Here is a 20,225-nt window from a genome sequence, read left to right as displayed (position 1 = left end):
AAATACAAGCGAAAAAGAAAAGAAAATTGCTGCTGACAAACTTGATAAACGCTCCTCTAAAATCGGGCCATTATCTTCTCTTTTAAAGATATATTGAAAACCATGGAAACCTAATAATTTTGTGGAAATACAGCAATTGTATTTTTTTTTCAGTTGTTTTGTGCAATTATTTACATAAAACAACTTGGGCAGAATTTGACGCACAATCCAAATGGGATAAGAATGTAAATAAAACTAGCCCTCCTCTGACTCTTTGCCACTATTTATGGTTGTATTATATTGACATCATGGGGGGTAGGGAGGAAATAGGGTCATAGCTCATGAAACTGATCAGAGCAACTAAAAATCTTTGCAGACCCCCAGCGACTTAGAGCCATAGGCCATGAGCACCACCAGGGATCTTTACACAGCTATTCCAACCTGACATTTTATAGAAGGGGACAAGGAAGTTCAAAGAACCTAGATAATGGGTCCAAGGTTGTCTATTTATCAAAGAGTTTGGGCCACCAGCCAAGGAGCAACCCTCCTGCTTACTGGGTGGAGCTTGGTGTTCTGCATGGGCCTCTTTCAAATGTTCAGCTCTGTTTGTATCTGTCTCTGCAGCCAGTGGCTCCTCTCCAGCACCAGCCTGGGTCTCGGCAGACCCCGCCTCATCCACCCCAAGTCCAACTGTGCCTCCAGTTGCAGATGCCTCCGACCATGACCCACCCATGATGGTTAACAGCCCTGCGCCTCGTGGGTGAACTGTGCACCCCTGGTCTCTCCAGCTGAGAGACCGTCCTTTCAACAGCTGGTTCGGGAAGGCTGAGGCCAGGCGGTATACTGATAAATACCTTAAAAGTCTTGTGAACTGGATGCCAACTTTGCACTTGGTGTCTTTTTGTTTGTGTTTAAACAAGAACATACCCAGAGCAGACTGTGGTTATCAAACAGATTCAAGGATTACCTTGAAAATAGGGGAATGTGGGGAGGTGAGCTGAGGCGTGGGACTATCCATTCCTGGTGACTGTTCTGGGTACCACAGTCCGCCCTGGGGAGTGTCCATATTCCCATCCATGGAGAGACATTTTTAACAGTTTTAGTCTTCTTCATCCCCTTTTACCAGAGAACAGGGACTTCTCTCCAAGACTGACGATGCTTCAGTACCTCTGTTTGCCACATCCTGCACTGCAAAAGCCCAGCTGGCAGGTTGCTCCTTGAGTCCCAAACACAGCAGATAGAAGGAGCCTTGTAACAAACAAAACACCATATACAGGGAAGGCGATAGCATTGTACATTGGTTTACATTTTTTCCCCCTGTGGATTTTTCTAGAGGTCATAGTGCTTCCAAATCATTTGATGATATGATTGGGTATTGTTTATGTTTCCATCATAATACATGCAATAACATCTAGGAAATCTTTACTATTTAAGTGTAGTCTTCTTCCCCATGAATCACCATTAGAGTAGACAGGCAGCAATGGAATATGCAGAAAAAACAAGCTGTTAGCTCATAGGTTCATCACCGCCCCTTTTGCCTGCCCGTGTCTGTATAGGGGTGTGTGTGTGTGTGTGTGTGTGTGTGTGTGGACAAAAAAGAACAGAGTGTCTGTGCACTGTATGTATGCAGCTACAGTAGTAAATAAATCAGTAACGCAATACTGTGGGTTCAAACTATCTTTGCACTACTTTATTTACAGTAGTAAATAAAATTATTTTTCTACAGTTGACTACCAGGAAGTGGCTTCTTTTCTTTTTCATTGTCACTGTGGTCATTATTCAAAGTGCTAAGGTCCAAGCATTCTTCTTCTTAGGAGCCTCCCCTCCCCCAACACACAAAACAACACCCTACAGGAAAGCGATTGTCCTGCTAACCATTGACAACTGTGGAAGTGAAGGCGGCAGGAAGCTCCCTTCCAAGAATCTTAAGCCTCCATCTGTGATGTTTGCCCAGCTTCACACTCTGTCGGGGCTGAAATGAGTGTTTCCTTGAATTTACGATTAACCTTCCAGTTTACCCTCTCTTTCCCATGCGTCTTGTTCTCATTTGAGCAGAAATTATCTAAGCCATTTGTAAAAGAGCCAGATTTCGGGCTCAAATAATCCTGGTCCTGCAATTTATTCAGTAATGCTGGGATTAACTCTCCTTTGGCTTCATATTCTTGTGCTATAAAATGAGGATTAAAAAAGAAAAAAAAACTACATCTCGGGCATCTCACAAGGTTTAAGTGAGGTTGTGTGTGTGTATGTGTGGAGCCCACAAATAAAGTGCTCTGAGTGCAAGTCCGTAGTGCTGTTGGGACAAGAAATATGAGGAGCCCTACCAGGCTCTGGGCTCTGTCTGCCTCGAACCTCTTTCGGGAGCAAACTCGCCCATTCCCTATGTGCTGGCATCTTAGATTCTGACAGCTCACAGCTACACTATCCCGTGGCTCACACCCTTGCAAAAATATCCTATGTCCTGTTGCTCGTGGACATAGGAGCAGTTTCTCAGCCTTGTCTTCATTAGTTACTTTTCTGTTTCTGTGAAAGAACACCGTGACCATGAGCAACTTAAGAAAGAAAGAGTTAATTTTGGTTGACAGTTCCAGGGGATAAGAACCTGTGCCATTGGTGAAAGGTACGACAGTAAGTGATTAGTATGGAGGCTAGGAGAGAACAGAACATCTTCAGTAGAAACTTGAACCAGAGAGAGTGAGCCAGAGTGAGATGAGGCTATGGATTCTCAAGGCTTGCCCCCAGCGACATAACCTTCTTCAGCAATGCTATACCACATCACCAAACAGCGCCACTGCCTGGGGACTAAGCATTCAAATACCGGAGTCTGTGAACCACACTGTGGCTATTGTTATTTGGACCAGATCTTTGTCGTATGGGGTTCTAGAGTAAGAATCCACAACAGCAGGGTGGGCATAGTACCAGCAGCAGGATCAGGAAGCTGAGAGATCACCTCTCCAATCATACACAGGAAGCACAGAGAACAAATTGGAAGTGGGTCAAGGCTATTAACTCTCGAAACCCACCCTGAGTGACATACTTAAACTCTCAAATCCCATCCCAGTGACATACTTTCTCCAGTAAGCCACCACCTTCGAAAGGCTCCAGAACTCTCCCAAACAGCGTCACCAACTAGGGACCAGGTCTTTAAACCCACGAGCCTGTAGAGAGCATGTTTTCATTCAAACTACCATGCGTGTCTTCTCTGAGATGTCCTCAGTTCTACTGCACAGTTTGAATGTATCCAGGCATCTGCATGTGCTCTGGAGAGAGATGCGCATGGGGCGTGGGGGTGGGTGGGATGTCGGGATACAGGTATTGGCTTTCTGCACTGTAGCAGCAGCTGGGTCTGTAGGAATCTGTAAGCACCAATGAAGCTGGAAGCAAGACCATCAGTGAGAGGAATCTAATGAGAAAGGCACGAGCAAAATATTACATTGCCTGACAGTAGGTGCTGCCATGAGAGGTCACTGTAGTGGCTGGGCAGTATCCCTTTATTACATTCCCATCAGGCTGCAGCATTACACCAGCTTCAGGGAATGGGGGTGGGGGAGGGGGGTATAGGGACACATTCTGAGAGTGATTATCCAAAGGAGCCTATTATTTTATTACACTGGACAAAATAGTGTTTCCAACCTATGCAACCACCTGCCATCATGGACATCCAGGGAGTGCACACTCAGAAGGAAAACTTGATTGTATATGAGAGAAAGGATATTTCAATATACATCTGAGCGTCATATAAATAAATTTCAACTCCACTACGACGACAACACAACAGATGTTTCAAGGTATTCAGCAATGAGTGTGGCCATTAAGGGCAAAATTGTTACAGAGATGGGGCTGAGCAGGTGGGTAAGACCTTGACAAGGTAGATGGAAGGAGATGTCCCCTGGGGTGAATTATCTGGCTATGGGCCTAGCGGTGGGACTTATGCACACAGTACAGCAGGAAGAGTGGAAGGTGGGGGTGGGGTGGGAGGACATAGTAGAGCTCCTATGGATTAGGAGGTCAACAGTATTCCAGTTGGTCAGAATGGCCCAGAAACTCAGTCATGCATGAGCTCAGCAGACAGACTCTCCACAGGCCTGGACTTGCCTTCTGGAGACTGCAGATAGAAGCTAGGGGCTTGTTGCTACCCAGGGTTAGCTGTTCCTCTTCACAGCTCAGGAAGCTGAAAGTGGTCCTTCTGACATCTCTCAGAGTGGCAAACAGCTTCCAAGAGTCACTGAGAGAAAGTAGGATTGTGCTTCAGGGGCGGGTCTGGGGCACAGAGGCCCCAAACGTTGCTCCTCTCCTGGGAAGCAGCAGAAAGACACCAGCTGACTCAGCCAAGTCAGCTCATATTTTATGCTTTCTCTTCACTCCACAAAGATGCATCGGATTGATTTTCCAGAACTGGGCTCACATTCCACATCACCTCTGGTGACCGAGCCACTCAGCCAGGCAGAACGTCTTTTGGAAGAGCATAGATGAGAACTGTGCCAGTTGGTGCAGGCTGAGGGCTGGGCGTGGCCATCCTTCAAGGTTCCAGTAGGTTCTGATCAACAGTCCCTTTCTGAAATCAAACAAAATCCCCCACTCTCTCTCTTTCCCTCCCTCCCTTCCCTGTCTCTTTCCTTTCCCTCCCTCCCTCTCTTTCCGTCCCTCCCTGTCTCTCCCTCCCTCCTCTCCCTCTCCAACACACACACACAAACACACACACACACCTCCACTCCTGCCATGGGACACACGCAAGCCTATCGGCATATGATGAGTCAGCGTGCTTTTTAAGTGAGGTGGGCACGTACAGCCCGTGCCTGCGAGGCTGCCCTCTGCATGGCTCTACAGGAGGCCCTCAAGGGAAACAGATCAAAGAGGTGGAGGAGTGTGTCCCACCCTGATGAGTTCCCAGCCCCATGGAACCATACATTTCTGTTGCTCAAGCCACCCAGCCTGTGACGGTTTGAGATCGCAGGCTTTGCAAATGAATACAAAGAGCCACGGCTATAAGAAAAATTGCACATAGTAGAACTTGAGGGATGTCTGTAGAGACGCTGGAAAGCCTTACAAGAATTTCAGCACCAGAAGAGGGCCGAATCACCCTGCAGAGCACAGCACCCCATCCTGCCCGTCCCACAACCCAAGGGCCACTTGGGGGTCTATCTAGCTCTTCAACACCAAGCTATCCTCAAGCCCGGCAGTACTAATATCAGCTCCGAACCCATCCCAAATGCTCCATGTGCTGCTACTTCCTCTCCTCCCGGAGGAGAGGAGAGGAGACGCCAGTCTTGCTCGAGTGCTCCCTCCCACCCAGCTGCTGCTTTCCGTATCACTGTGTGTGGTTGGCACTGTCAAGCGGGTGCGGATCTTGAATCACCCGGAAGAAAAACCGTTGCATCCCTCTGAAAGAGTTTTTAGATTAGCTTCGTCGAGGTGAGAAGATCCATCCTAAAGGTGAGCCACACGATCCCACGCGCTGGGGTTCTGGATCGAGTAAAATAGGAGAAAGTGAGTTGAGCATATGTACTCACTATGTACATTAATATGTACCTTAGGGTCTCCAGGCTCAGTCAAATGGTTGGTTGTGAATATCTTGAATTTTTTTTTTTCTTCTTAGTATGTGAACAAATCCCTCCAAGATGTAATTAGAAAGAAGAGAAAAAAGCCTAGTACAGACAAAATGACACCTGGGGAAATAACAATCACAAGTAATTCAAACCTTTTACAGAAAAAAAAGTACATTCTTTTCATTACTGTAAAACTTTGGCATAGATATATACACTCAATGTGTTAATATTTTCAGTGGAAAAAAAATCAAACAATACGTGTGCCCTTCCCCCAGCCTGGTGCAGGCTGGTTTAGACCATCTCCTCTACTTCCCCACTGCAGATGCCATCTGGCCAGTGATCCCAAGCTCCTGCAAACTCGCGGTCCCTTCCCTGGTGAACCGTGTCCTCTTTTGCCGTAAGATGAAACAAATCCACCTTCCCTCACGTTGCTTTGTCGCACCTGTAAGCGGGGATCCTGGCGACACCCGGTGCATTAGGAGGTGTGGTTATACCCCACAACAACCTACAGGCTTGGACCAGCTTAAAGACTACAGTGTCCTGTGCGAAAATATCTTGACCCCTGCTGGTGACTAGGGTTCAGATACTCTCAAGTGGCTTGACAGAGCTGAGGACCACCGCATCCTTCTCATCACACAACCCAGGGGCCAGCATCCAGGCCACTTCCTGGTGTAGCTCTTTGACCCCGAGCACAGGCCTCCAAGGATGCAGGTGGAGTAGGCAACTGCTGCAGGAGACAGGGTGAGTGGATTGTCGTTGCTTTCAGAGGATCTAGAGGCTTCACAAGGTCAAATGAGCTGTTTCTCCAAACTGTGACTGCCTGAGGCCTGAGCAGACTTTGGAGTTCACTCCTGAGCACAAAGGAGACAGAGAACATTTTTGTCCTTGTCCCCTTTATCAAAGCCATTACCACAGTACTATGTCTGGTTCAGTGTATAACAAGTCCATGACAGATGTGTTGTCCCACATGATGAAACTCAACGCCTCTTCTGGTCAGTCATATGGTAACTCTACTGCATTTTCACCCGTGACCAGTCTGAGTCCATTCAAGGGAGCTGAACCAAACACAGAAAGGTCATCTGTCCGAGTTTCAGTCAGCACTTCTTAGGACCCTCTTCTGGGACGGGGTTTTTCCTCTGGTGTGGAGAAACCACGGTAAATCAGCCTTCCGTGTAAAGGTGACCGCAATTGCATTCTCCGCATGTCGAAATCTGAGACTCTGGATAAAAGTCTCTGGTTCCCACAATACCGCTGCAAATCAAGATACACACTTCCTGCACCTCGTAGATGAATCAGCCATTGCTACAGCAATTCTGAAGAAGAAACAACAGCAAGATCTCTACGCTCGAAACCAGGCACCTGGGCGGGGGTGGGGGGTAGGATATGTGGGTCAACAGATCCAGGCTGGCCTCTGTACGTGCGGTTCCAGCCTGTGGAGGTGGGGATCCACACATGCTCTATATGACTCTCCTTCTTCCGGGGTGAGTGGGCAACTGGAGCTTCTTTACCTTAAATAGACCAGGATATGCCACACGACTATGCTACTTAGGTATAGAATTCTTAAGAATCAATAGATACAGAAGAGACTTCTGCCTTCCAGTTCCTAAAAGGAAGGCTTTTTTTTTTTTTTTTTTTTTTTTTTTTTTTTTTTGCATTGCAGGGTACCCTCTTGTACCTGGAGAGGGAAGAGAGTTGCAGTCAGTTCACAGTTGAGCCTGTGTAAGCCAACCTAACACATTTAAGGCCTGGAGACACTGCTCAGAGACAGAGTCCTGAGCAAAGGCCCTTGGGTTTAATACCCAAGCAAAACCAAACCAAACCAAACAAACAAACAAAAAGAAAACCTCTCTGAGACAAATTATGGAGCAGAGACTGAAGGAAGGACAATCCAGAGACTGCTCCACCTGGGAATTCTTCCCATATTCAATCATCAAACCCAGATGCTATTGTGGATGCCATCAAGTGCTGGATGACAGGAGCCTGATATAGCTGTCTCCTGAGAGGCACTGACTGTACCTGACTAATACAGAAGCAGAGGCTCACAGCTATCCATTGGTCTGAGCACAGGGTCCCCAATGAAGGAGCTAGAGAAAGGACCAAAGGAGCTGAAGGGGTTTACAGACCCTTAGGACGAAGAACAATATGAACTAACTAGTACCCTCCGAGTTCCCAAGGGCTAAAACTCCAACCAAAGAATATACATGGTGGGACTCATGGCTCCAGCAGCCATGTATAGCAGATGTTCTATTTGGTCATCAAGAGGAGGAGAGGCCCTTGGCCCTGTGAAGGTTCTGTGCCTCAGTGTGGGGGAGTGCCAGGGCCAGGAAGTGGGAGAGGGTGGGTTGTTGGTGGTAGTGGTGGTGGGGGGGACAGGGTTTTTTTTTTTTCTGGAGGGGAAACTAGGAAAGAAGATATCATTTGAAATGTAAATAAAGAAAATATCTACTTTAAAAAAAAAAAGAGGGATTTGAATGACTATTGTCTTGTGTCCAGCATGTTAATAAGCTAAAACCAAACCAAACCAAAAAACAAACAAACACAAAAACCTCTCTGAAACCTTTATCCTTCACTAACACCCCGTGATCCATTCTTCAGTGAGATTCAAACTCCCTTTTAGGGTTACGAAGATACTTACTCAGGACTCTGTTTCTGCTCCTTAAGGTCCCCTTCTTTCTTGGTAAGCTCCTAAACATGTAACAGTCATGACAACTGGGTCTTTTCACCTGTTACTCTCCTGTTCCTTTCATTGGCAAACCTCCCCAAAATAATAGAAGAGAATGGAACATATGTTTATCCTTAGTCAGGCCTCCGTGCTCTTTGATATTTGTCTTGTCTCCTGCATGTAATTGCTGGGTTATTAAGGCAAGAGAATTTTCAAATCACTCCTTATTCTAGCTTTCTTCCTGTTGATGCAAAACAAAACAAAACAAACAAAAAACACTGACAAAAAAAACACAAAAAACAAAAAACAAAACCCAGCTTGGAAAGGTAACGCTGTTTCTCAGATGCCTGCTTACAGTCCAACATGGAAGGGAATTTCAGGGCAGGAGCTCAAGGCAGAAACTAGAGTGGACTCACAGAGGAGGGCTGCTTACTGGCTTGCTCTTCAAGACTCACCCAGGCTTGCTTTTTAATACAACCCAGGACCACCTGCCCCAGGGTGGTTTTCATGTAAATCATCAATCAAGGAACTGCCCCCAGGGGCTTGTTTGTTAGTAATGTACCTGATGGAAGCATTGTGTCAATTGATGTTTCCTCTTCTCAGACATCCCTAGTTTGTCTCAAGTTGAAAAATGACTAGCCAGCAAAGTTGACCCCTGATCAACTAGACATACAAATACAACTCTAGCCGGGTGGTGGTGGCACATGCCTTTAATCCCAGCCACTTGGGAGGCAGAGGCAGGTGGATTTCTGAGTTCAAGGCCAGCCTGGTCTACACAGTGAGTTCCAGGACAGCCAGGGAAACTCTTGTCTTGAAAAACCAAAAAAAGACTGGTTGAGATGGCTCAGCAGGTAAGAGTACTGACTGCCCTTCCGAAGGTCCTGAGTTCGGATCCCAGAAACCACATGGTGGCTCACAACCACCCATAACGAGATCGGATGCCCTCTCCTGGTGCGTCTGAAGACAGCTTCAGTAAATTACCCTGACATACATGATAGCTCATGGCCATCTGTACAGATACAGTGTACTCATACACATAAAATAAAAATTAAAAAAAAAGAAAAACAAAAAAAAAAACCCAACCAGCCAAACAAACAAACAAACAAACACAAATACAACTCTATTAAACCATATAACCTTTCTCTTCTTGTTTATCCCTTATCTTGTATTAATATCAGTATAAAATATAGTATAACTTTTTTCTTTTTCTTTTTTTCTTCTCTCATACAATACATCCTGACCTCAATCTCCCTTCCCCCCACTCTTCCCAGTTCTTCTGACTCCCACTCCTCCTTTCCCTCAGATCTACAGCTTATCCATTTCCCTTCAGAAAAGAGCAGGCCTCCCATGGATAGCAACTGAACATGGCATGACAAGATACAATAAGACTAGACACAAACCCTCGTGTCAAGGCTGGACTTGGCAATTCAGCAGGAGGAAAGGGTTTCAAGAGGAGGCAAAAGAGTCAAGATGCCCTAACCCCCATGGTCAGGAGTCCCACAAAAAACCCTAAGTTAAACAACAGAGCAGCATATATGTAGAGGACCTAGTGAAGACCCATGCAGGCTCTGTGGTTGCCACTTCAGTCTGTGAGTCTCTATGAGCCCCACTGAGTTGGTTTTGTTGTTTTTGTTTTCCTTGTGTCCTCAGTCCCTCTAACAATCCTTCCTCCCCTCTTTTGCAGGGTTCTCTGAGTTCCTCCTAATGTTTGTCTGTGGGTCGTGGCATCTGCTCCCATCAGCTGCCAAAATAAGCCTCTCTGATGGTGACTGGGCTTGGCACCGACCTATGAACATAGCAGAATATCATTAGGAATCATTTCATTGACTTTTTATTGATTGACTGATTTACTTATTTTTGGCCAATTGTGTTTGGTTCTTCCCTAGGTCTCTGGGCCATCCAGCTTCTGGTTCCTAGCCATCCAGGCAATGTTGGACCCCAGGTTAGTCATTGGTTAGTCACTCTCATAAGCTATGAGCCACCATTGACCCAGCACATCTTGCAGGCAGGACAGGTCTTGAAGGTTTTGTGGCTTGGTTGGTGTCCTAGTCCCACCACTGGAAGCCTAACCTAGTTATGGAAGACAGTTCAGGCTTTTATCCTCCACTACTAGGAGTCCTCCCTAGGGTCTCCCTTCTTCAGGAAATTTCCACCATATTAGGTTTCCACATTGCCCCCAGAGGCACCCCAATTTCAGTTATTTCTCCTGTACTCGCTCCCTCTAGCTCTCCTTCCCCAACCTGATCCCTCCTGGTCTCATCCCCACCTGCCCCTAGTATACCTGCAAATCTATTCTAAAGTATAAGTTCATAGTTTTTCAAAAATTCAAACATGGGGTACAGATGGCTTGGTGGAGAAGGGCATTAGCTGCTTTTCCAGGAACCCTAAGTTTGATTCCCAGCACCCACATGGCAGCTCACGACTGTCTCTAACTCCAGCTCTAACTGGAGTCTAACTGTCTCTAACTCCAGATCCAATGCCCTCTTCTGGTCTCCAGAGCTACTATGTAAGTGGTTCATAGGCATACCTGCAGAAGAAAAACATGCATATATATTAATTTTTTAATTAAATGTAAACACTTTAAAAGATCAATGTCTTGAAAAACGCCCAAGATCTGATAACTTAGTATGGATTCCTGTAAGATCCAAGGTAAACCACGTACTTTCTAATTCGAAGAGGAGAGAAGTAGGCCAAAATCATAATTAGATGAAAGCAAAACTAGAGTCTAACAGTGAAAAGAAAAACAAAACGAAACAAAACAAACAAAGCCCTTCAGTGTCTAGTGTCTGGGACTCGCTCGTGGTCTTCTGGGCTGTAAAGGACTTCCTAGTTCTACTTCTTCATCTCTGCCACTCACAACTCAAACAGCTTGTCTCACAGACTCAGATCATTTCCACTCCACACCTGTCTCTGTCACTTGTGGATGTCCTGCAGTCCTGGCCTCTCCAATACCCTGCTTGGAGTCTCTACTGCAACAGAATCTGCACCTTCACCATTGGTGTCCCCTGGCCTCGCCCAGTGCCAAGCCTCCATAATCCCTTCAATTCTGCAGTCTCCTTTCTGATAACACTAGTACTAGCTGGGAGGTGGTGGTGCACGCCTTTAATCCCAGCACTTGGGAGGCAGAGGCAGGCGGATTTCTGAGTTCAAGGCCAGTCTGGTCTACAGAGTTCTAGGACAGCCAGGACTACACCGAGAAACCCTGTCTCAAAAAAACAAAAACAAAAACAAACAAACAAAAACCACTAGTACTACATGGAGTCTCTTGCACATTGCCAAATCCAGGTGACAACTTGAGATGTAGCCCCGACCCCTTTGGAGCATAGCTTCTGTGTGTTCCTCCTGAGGAACTACTCCTCTCAGTGAAGTCAGTCTCTTACTAGCCACCCTGAGTTCTCAGTCCCAGCTAACCAGATCACATTGTGCTCAGAAAGCAAGGTTTCAGTTCAGTGAAATTGGTATCTTGTTAATGACACCTAACTTTTTAAACTTCAAATGACCAGAACCCACAGTCTTCACTTAGATAAATCATGTGAATGACCAGGATAAAGTCTTTGCTTCCCCCTAAAGCTACAAGTCAAGCATCCACCACCCACATCACTCTCAACATTCGTATTGTCCATGTTCTCATAGAACATAGGACAGCCTGTTGGCTTTGAGTACTCAATGCATTTTCTGGCCCAGCATTTCCACAGTCCTCTAGAAATCATGGCCATGAATGTCAGAGCAATAACCCACTCTCTGGTACCACTCCCGTCCTAATTTCCTTCCTGTTGCTGTGAAAACAAACCAAACCAAACCAGGGAACACTGACCCTTGGAGAGGGAAGTGCTTATTTGACATAAATGTCCCAATGTCAATTCATCATTGAGGGAAATCAGCAGTAACCTGCACCCCAGAACTGAAGCACAACCACCTAAGGGCACTGCCTACTTGCTTGCTCAACATCTTTTTTATATAATGCAAGACCATCTTCCCAGGGGTGTCACCACCCACAGTAGGCAGGACCCTCTCACATTAATCAAGACTTGCCTACAAGCCAGTGATGGAAGCATTTAGTCCATTGAGGTTCCCTCTTCCAAGATGTTCCTAGCTTCTGTCATGTTGACAACCCCCTCAAACAAACAAACAAAATCCAAACAAATAAAAATCAACAACAAAACAAACTAAGCAGCACACTCCTAATTCTGTAGAATGTTGGGAGAAAGAACACACACTGGAGGTGACTGCAATATGAACTACATATTTTCTTGCTTTCTTTCTGTGGTGCTAATCTAGACCCTTGTACATGCAAAACAGGTATTCTACACTGTACTGCACCCCAGCCCATAACTGCAGCAAGGCTGGTCATTCCTACCTTCCCACTGAGAGGCCTGCAAGAGTGTCCTTATGGGTATTCTGGCTAACTATGTAAAAACAAGCATCTTAGAGCTGAGCATGCAATGGGGACCCACAGCACTCCAAGGTTGTACAGCTCTTCATAACTTTAAAGCATTTTTCACCAGCAGTCACAGCATGATTCAGCCCAGTATTATCACACACTTCGTTAGCAGCTCCTTGGTAGAACTCAGCTTCTTACTAAAGCCAGGCTAGAAAGAACAGGAAGTGGGTCCATGACACAACTCAGTGGATAAAAACACTTGTCACACAAGCATGAGTTAAGTCTTTGGAACATACTGTGGAAGGAGAGAATGGAGTCCCAAAACCTGTCCTCTGACCTTCACATTTACACCATGCCATCTGTGGGATTCACACACGCACATGCACACACATTACTAACAAAATTCAAACCAGGAAGGGAGACAGGAAGAGGGATGGAAGGGATGTGGAGGATGAAGGATGTGAGGAAAGATGTGTGGGAGAGAGGAAGGAAGAGATGGAGAGATGAGAAGCATATAAGAGGGAAGCAAAGAAAGGAGGGAAGGAGGGAGGGAGACCACCAGAGATAACCACTGCATTGAGTGGTCATAACTCCATGCAATTTAATATCATCATTGTATCTATGTTTCTCTTATTTGTTATTAGTACCAGCAGTGTGGCAATAGATGTTTTTAGCACCTGTCTCTTTACATAATCACGCTAGGAGTTCTTAGGTATGTATACCAAAAAGTGTGGTTATTGCATTGGGAGATGTGTGCATGCATGCATGTATGCATGTGTGCATGTTTGTGTATGTGCACATGTGCATTTGAGTTTTCTACTTTATTACCTCTTAGCTCTCCAATGTAGTAAATACAAGTTTGGGGGAATTTAGTTTTTATGTTTTGAGATAAAATCTCATTATAGTGCTCACTTCGGCAGCACAAATACTAAAATTGGAATGATACAGAGAAGATTAGCATGTCCCCTGCGCAAGGATGACACGCAAATTTGTGAAGGGTTCCATATTTAAAAAGAAAAAAAAAAAAAGATCTCATTATATATCCCAGACTAGCCTTGAACTCTAGAGCTTCTTGTGCCAGCCTCCTGAGTGTTAGGATTACAAGGCTCCATCATGAAAACAGCTTCATAAAGTCAATAGAAAGTTCTACCAGCAGGAGGATTTGAGTATTTGTCCTATCATACCCTCAAAAGTACTTGGGATAGACAGACTTCTGAGTCCTTTCCAGTCTAAGAGGGTACAGAGCTTCACCACCTGTCAGTTAAACCCTGTACACTCAGTGGAGTCGTATACAAGGCACTTTCCCTGCATGTTGGGTTCCCAGAGGCTAGAAGAGATCGTGATTGTGAGAAGTGAGGAAGAGAGGTTTCCAAGCCTAGATAGACGCCATCCGTCCTCAGCTCTCCAGGTAGGCTAGGGAGAGGGCTTCTGTGGAACAGTGGACTGTTCCAGGAAACTTAGTAAGGCTGACTGGGTCTAAGACCTCAGCTCTCGGGCACCCACCTGGGATGGTATATACCCCCCTGCTCCCTATTAGACTCCTAGCCCGGAACACGTGCCCACACTCAAGTCCGTGTCGTGACCCAGAATAGAGTTATCCATGCTAATGAAATATCTAGAGGCCCTGGGGGTTTAGCCAATAAGTTTCCCTTCCTGGACATTCCTCCCTGAAAAAGGTATTTAATCTCTGGCCCACCCTGAGGAGTTGGTATGCATCCATTTTCCACAACGAACAGTCAATAAGTGATATGGGCAAACATGGACTGTCTCTTTCATAGAGAACATGGAGGACGTCCTTGCCTACATTGCCACAACCTAAGCCTCATATAGAAGGCCTCTCTGCGCTCCTGGACAACTGCTGCTAAACTAAGGATAATCACCAATGAGCTAAGCTGAAGTTCCCATTTTCCCCGGCCCCAGCCTCATCGCCATTCTCAGTCCGTGCCCCCCCCACCCCTACTCTGCTCCTAACTCCTCAGGACTCAGCAGCACCTGGATATCCAAGAGTTTGGGAGTTCCCGGTCTCGGCCTCACTGCAGGTCTGTGGACCCCCACATGCCATTCCCAACTTCTCTCTGTGGTTTTCCCATGGTGACTGGACACCCAGGAGTCAGAGAATCCCCCAGCTTCAGCTTCCCCACCCAGAGCTGTGCTCGGCACTTCCCAGGAGCCCAACACCTGACTGTTCAAGGCGTGGGATAATCACAGTCTAGCTCCCTGCATTTTGCCTCCCCAAGGGCCGTGCCCATACCCCAGTAGCAGGGAGACACTCGGTCCCACAAACCTCCATCTATGTTTAAATGACAAGCTTCCTCTTAGGAAAGCACACTTGACTGAAGATGTCAGATTTAATTTTCTTTTCTGAAAACAGCTAAGAAACTCTTGTTTTATCTTATTTCTGCATGGACATGTATATTTATATCGTATCTGTCCATAAATAAGCATATATAATTATATGTTTCCGGTTTGTCATATAAAAATAACATGTAAAGCATAGGAAAACCCAGAGATCAGAAGAGCACAAAATTTTCTTGATCCTCCAAAGTCAGTCGGGTCTGTCATTGCTAACAGAGTTTATACTTTCATCCTTTGGAGATTATATCAGCTGCCTTTCTCATTGCTATGATGTAAACACCCAGCATGAGCAGCCTAAGGAAGGATCTGCTTTGGCTCCCTGGTTGAGGCTGCAGTCTGTGGTGATGGGAAGGCATGGCACAGGGGAGTAAGGCAGCTGGTCACTCTGCATCCCATGACGAGGGAGAAAGACAGAATGCTGGTGCTCAGCTCACGTTTCAGTTAGCAATAATCGCACCTCGGATAAACCTCATTGGCTACAATACTGCCACTGTGCAAAGCTCAGCTCACTTTTCTTTGACTAAGTCAGGAACCACAGCAATGATGTCAGGGTAAGTGTTTCCACCTTAGTTAAACTCCCTGCCTACAGATACACTCAGAAGTGTAGTTCTATATCCCATCAAGTTAAAAGTAAAGATTAACCATCACTGTGATAGATGAAGAAAGAAGAGGAAGGGGAGGCAATCTACACTATATACCTTTTCATTTAACTCTTCGTTTTCACTTTTAACAACTTTCTTTTTTAATATTTATTTTATTTTTAAATCTATGCATATGTGGTATGGTGGGATATACATGTGTGTGCCTGTGGAATCCAGAAGAGATTGTCAGATCCCCTGGGGCCAGAGTTACAGGTAGTTGTGAGCTGCCCAACCAAGAGGCGGTGGCAGGGCGGGGACCAAACTCTGGTCCTTTACAAGAGTAATTTGTACCTTTACCCACTGAGCCATCTGTCCAGCCCTAAAACAACTTTCTGTTTCAAAATATGACTTCATCTTTTTAATGCTCGAATTGTGTCTTATTTGATTTATTTAATCCTTTACATGAGAATGTCATGTCACTTCAGTTCTTGGTTATTATTATATAATCAATTATGAAGGGAAAATAATCTTTGTACTAAAATATTTGCACATTCCATATTAATTCCCATGGGATGAATTTCCAGGATTAGAGATGGCAGATGGACAGAAGTGCCCATGGCCTTCTCAGTTTGCTGCCTCGAGCTGAGCCGGGTATGGTGTGGCCTCTGGCATAAGACGTTTGTGTTTCTAGTTTGATTGGCAGCCACTCCAGCCTCCACCAGTGAAGCAGCATGCTACACAGGATACTTGGCTTGTCTCTGCCAGCCAGTGGGCTTAGAGCATCCCAAGTAGACAGCTCCTCCTCGTTTGATGCCCTTGTACTGAATCTGTCATGAGGGAAGGGGCAGGTTTTGCCCTGCATCTCTGGACTCTAGAACTGACTGCTTCATATTAGAAACAATTTTGAAAAACTTTTGGGATTATCTGCCTGGCAGGGTCAGAAGAGGGAAAAAACTCCCTCTGAAAGGTCTGATTTAAATAAGAAAGTCAAAGAATTATCCATGGGGTGTTATTCATTGAAAATCTGATAAGAGTTCAGGTTGTAGGTACATTTCAGACAGACAGACAGACAGACAGACAGACAGACACACACACACACACACACACACACACACACACACACACACACACACACCACCTCACACAAAATAATTACAGAAGGGGTAGAGAGATAGCTCAGAGGTTAAGAGCATTGACTGCTGTTCCAAAGGTCCTGAGTTCAAATCCCAGTAACCACATTTGGCTCACAACCATCCATAATGAGATCTGAAGCCCTCTTCTAGTGTGTCTGAAGACAGCTACTGTGTACTTACATATAATAATAAATAAACTTTGGGATAGAGTGAGTGGGTCTGGAGCAAGCAGAGGTCCTGAGTTCAGTTCCCAGCAACCACATGATGGCTCATGGCCATCTGTACAGCTACAGTGTACTCATACACATAAAATAAATAAATAAATCTTTAAAAAACTAATTATAGAAGATTAGAGATGCATTAACTTGCTTACTTATAGTGATAACTGCAATGTGTACTTAAGTATCAAATATATTATATGCAACCAGTACAATGGCTCAGGCTTATAGCCCTACTATGGGGGAGGCTAACACAGGATCCAAAGTTTGAAACCAGCCTAGCCTGTATAGATTGTTCAAGACCAGCCTACACTACATATTTATATTTGGCCTAAAAAATATCAAAACAAGAAAATAAGCATAACAAACCCAAAATATAAGTACTGTATACACTAAACCCATCTTATCTAGATAAATTAAAGGACTTAGCTATATTGGCTCTGGTCTAATTGACTGGAGGTCTATACACTATTACTATTTAATTGGATGAAATATATATATATGGACAAGAAAGGCCTCAGATTTAATTAGTTGGGTCTGCTCGGGGCTTATTTATATTTTTTGTATTTTAATTAAGATTGCTTGGGTTTCTGCTGATACTCCCTAGAATAGAGTATGTTGACTCAAGAGCTCAGATCCAATTCTTATATTTTGTTTGTTTGTTTTGTTTGGGGTTTTAGTTTTTCAAACAGAATCTCCTTCTATAGCCCAGGTTAGCCTAGAACTCACTATGTATCCTAGACTGTCCTCAAACTTTGGGCCATCTTCATGCTTGACTACCTACAAGCATGAAGCATCTCTCTCAGCTTCTTCTATCTCATAGAAACCTATCTTAAGGGCTGGAGGAATTGCTCAGTGGTTAAGAGCACTGACTGCTCTTCCAGGGGTACTTAGTTCATTTCTCAGCAACTAACTACATGGTGGCTCACAACCATCTGTAATGGGATCTGATGCCTCTTCTGATGTGTCTGAAGGCAGCATCAGTGTACTCATATACATAAAATAAATAAATCTTTTTTAAAAAGCTTTAAAAAAAGAAAGAAATTGCTATCATCAGGGCATCCAAAGCCTGTGGCGATGCATGGGCGGGTCTCAGAGACCTGTTGTCAGGGCAACAGCCACCATATTCCCAGAATCCATTGGACTCACCTCCCACCTTTACCTGCAGCCACTATGTCAGAACCCATATATATATATATATATATGGGGAACATTCCTCCATCTCTCTCCCCCTCCTCTCTTTCCACGCTACTGCCCCCCTCTCTCCCTCTCAATTAAACCTCTTACACGTGGAACTGTTTGGGCCTAGTGTGTGGTATGTTCTGACGTGACCCGCTGTTCTAACACATCAGAAATTAAGTAAGAAAGGAAAGAAATCTGGCTTAAATATGTAAATATATTACTATACAAGCTTCCTAAAATATATACATTTACATAGATCAACAAAAGAAATCTGTCTTGTTTTTGTTTTTTTTTTTGAGACAGGGTTTCTCTGTGTAGCCCTGGCTATCTTGGGACTCACTCTGTAGACCAGGCTGGCCTCGAACTCAGAAATCCACTTGCTTCTGCCTCCTAAGTGCTGAGATTAAAGGCATGTGCCACCACTGCCTGGCTAAGAAATCTGCCTTAAGCAAGAATATTAACTTATTTTTGTCTCTGTCTCCACCTGTGTAAAGCAGAGATAAGGATACTTCACAGGCCACAGCAAAAAGGTACCTACAGTAAAATGCCAGTTGTAGTAACCAGCTTGAACAATGTTTTGCATTCAGAAGTATCAAGAAAGCAAATAAAGGAAGTAAACTGTTCAAGTGATGGGAAACTGTGTGACCTCCCCTGTTCCGTGCCTGAGTTCCAACTATTGAATTTAGATATTATCAGAATGGTTTGCATCATGTGTTATTAGCCTTATGTATTTTATGAGTCAAATCATTCTAACGGTGCCACTCAAGTTACCTTTGATAAAGGCATTAACCAAACACTCTCCCCACTGACAGTAAGTCCTGCAGTTCTGGAAACTCCCTCCAGTGTCCTCTGGCATGTTGAGGAGCCTATCTCAGCATCTCCCCTGTGGCTAGACCAAGAGAGGGGTCACCAGATTTTCTCCACTTGTTCATGCCTATTCCAGAGAGGTGGAAAACATAGAAGGAAACCATTCAGTGGGGATTTCTGTAATATTGGTGCTGGGGAAACTGAATTTTCCCATATACAAAAAGTATAAAAAGAAAGAAGAACCTCCAAGTGAATCAACATTCTGAATGTAACAGTTAAAGCTGTGAGAATCTTGTGGAAATCTGGGATAAAATGCCATGACTGGGTCTGGTGATGGATTGTGATCTGTAACATCAGATCATGTGCAGGAAGAGAGAGAGAGAGAGAGAGAGAGAGAGAGAGAGAGAGAGAGAGAGAGAGAGAGAGAGAGAGAGAGAGAGAGAGAGAGAGAGAGAGAAATTGGTTAAACTGGACTGGATCAGATATGAAAACGTTTATTCATCAAAAGGTATTATCAAACTAGATGTGTTAGTGTAGACCTATAAACCCAGCCCTTGAAAGACTGAGGCAGAAGGATTACCACGAGTTCAAAGCCAGCCCAGGAAACATAGGAAACACCAGAACAGGTAGGGATACCTAACAAGACATTTCCCTTTTTTAAAAAATTATCTTTTCTATTTTTTACAGTCCAGTAGTTACCCCCCTCCCAGTCCACCCTCAGATAGTTCCTCATCCCATTCCTCTTCCTCATCTCCAAGAGGATGTCCCCCATCACCCCACCTCACCATGCCAAGCCCCCCTAACAAGATTTGCAAAAAAAAAAAAAGTGAAACAAATGCCTAAAAAGGAAGTGAAAAGACAACCTACATGTGGGGAGTGTTTGCAAAGTGTGGTGGTTTGAATGCGGGGTGCCCCATAAAGCCTCTGGCATTTGAATCCATAGAGCCCACTTGGTGGCTGTTGGTCAGGGAGCAGGAGGTGCAGCTTTGCTGGAGGAAGTCTATTACTTGGGGAAAGGGCTGTATTGATGTCTCAAAAGACATATCATTTTGAGTTAGCTTCTCTCATGTTTGTGGATGGAGATGTGGCCTCTCAGCTGCTGCTTCAACTGTCTGCTATTGCTTCTCCTCCACCACGGCTATTATCCCACTGGAACCATAAGCCTCAAATAAACTCTTTCTTCTGGAAGTCACCTTGGTCATGGTGTTTTATCATAGCAATAGAAAAGTAACTGTCTGTCTGTATATCTGGTCAGGGTTTAGTATCTAAAGACCTGGTGAACTGGGGCTTGTATTAAGAAGGATTGCACCATAAGTTTTGAATTGTCATCTTTTTCATGGGCAAGCAGCATTTAATGTAATATCCTATGTTTTCTCAATGC

At 44.8% G+C, this 20,225-nt stretch overlaps 1 protein-coding gene and 2 non-coding genes across 3 annotated transcripts in view; 2 read left to right on the top strand and 1 right to left on the bottom strand.

The window, feature by feature from the left end:
* Sel1l3 (SEL1L family member 3) overlaps nt 1–1,715 on the top strand; it is a 110,245-nt gene extending 108,530 nt beyond the window's left edge. The window contains 1 exon segment of the mRNA XM_031342288.1: nt 604–1,715. Within this exon segment, the coding sequence (XP_031198148.1) occupies nt 604–743 (140 nt within the window). The 3' untranslated portion in view covers nt 744–1,715.
* An 11,757-nt stretch (nt 1,716–13,472) lies between these two features.
* LOC116071572 lies at nt 13,473–13,579 on the top strand. Its single transcript, XR_004110982.1, has one exon. It is a non-coding gene; the product is annotated as a U6 spliceosomal RNA (small nuclear RNA).
* Nucleotides 13,580–15,280: 1,701 nt separating this feature from the next.
* On the bottom strand, nt 15,281–15,425 carry LOC116071535. Its single transcript, XR_004110948.1, has one exon. It is a non-coding gene; the product is annotated as a U4 spliceosomal RNA (small nuclear RNA).
* Nucleotides 15,426–20,225: the final 4,800 nt, after the last annotated feature.

Source organism: Mastomys coucha, unplaced genomic scaffold (assembly GCF_008632895.1).
Source record: "Mastomys coucha isolate ucsf_1 unplaced genomic scaffold, UCSF_Mcou_1 pScaffold22, whole genome shotgun sequence".
NCBI lineage: Eukaryota > Metazoa > Chordata > Mammalia > Rodentia > Muridae > Mastomys > Mastomys coucha.
The sequence above is the reverse complement of the archived record's forward strand: the minus strand, read 5'-3'. Positions and strand labels throughout refer to the sequence as shown.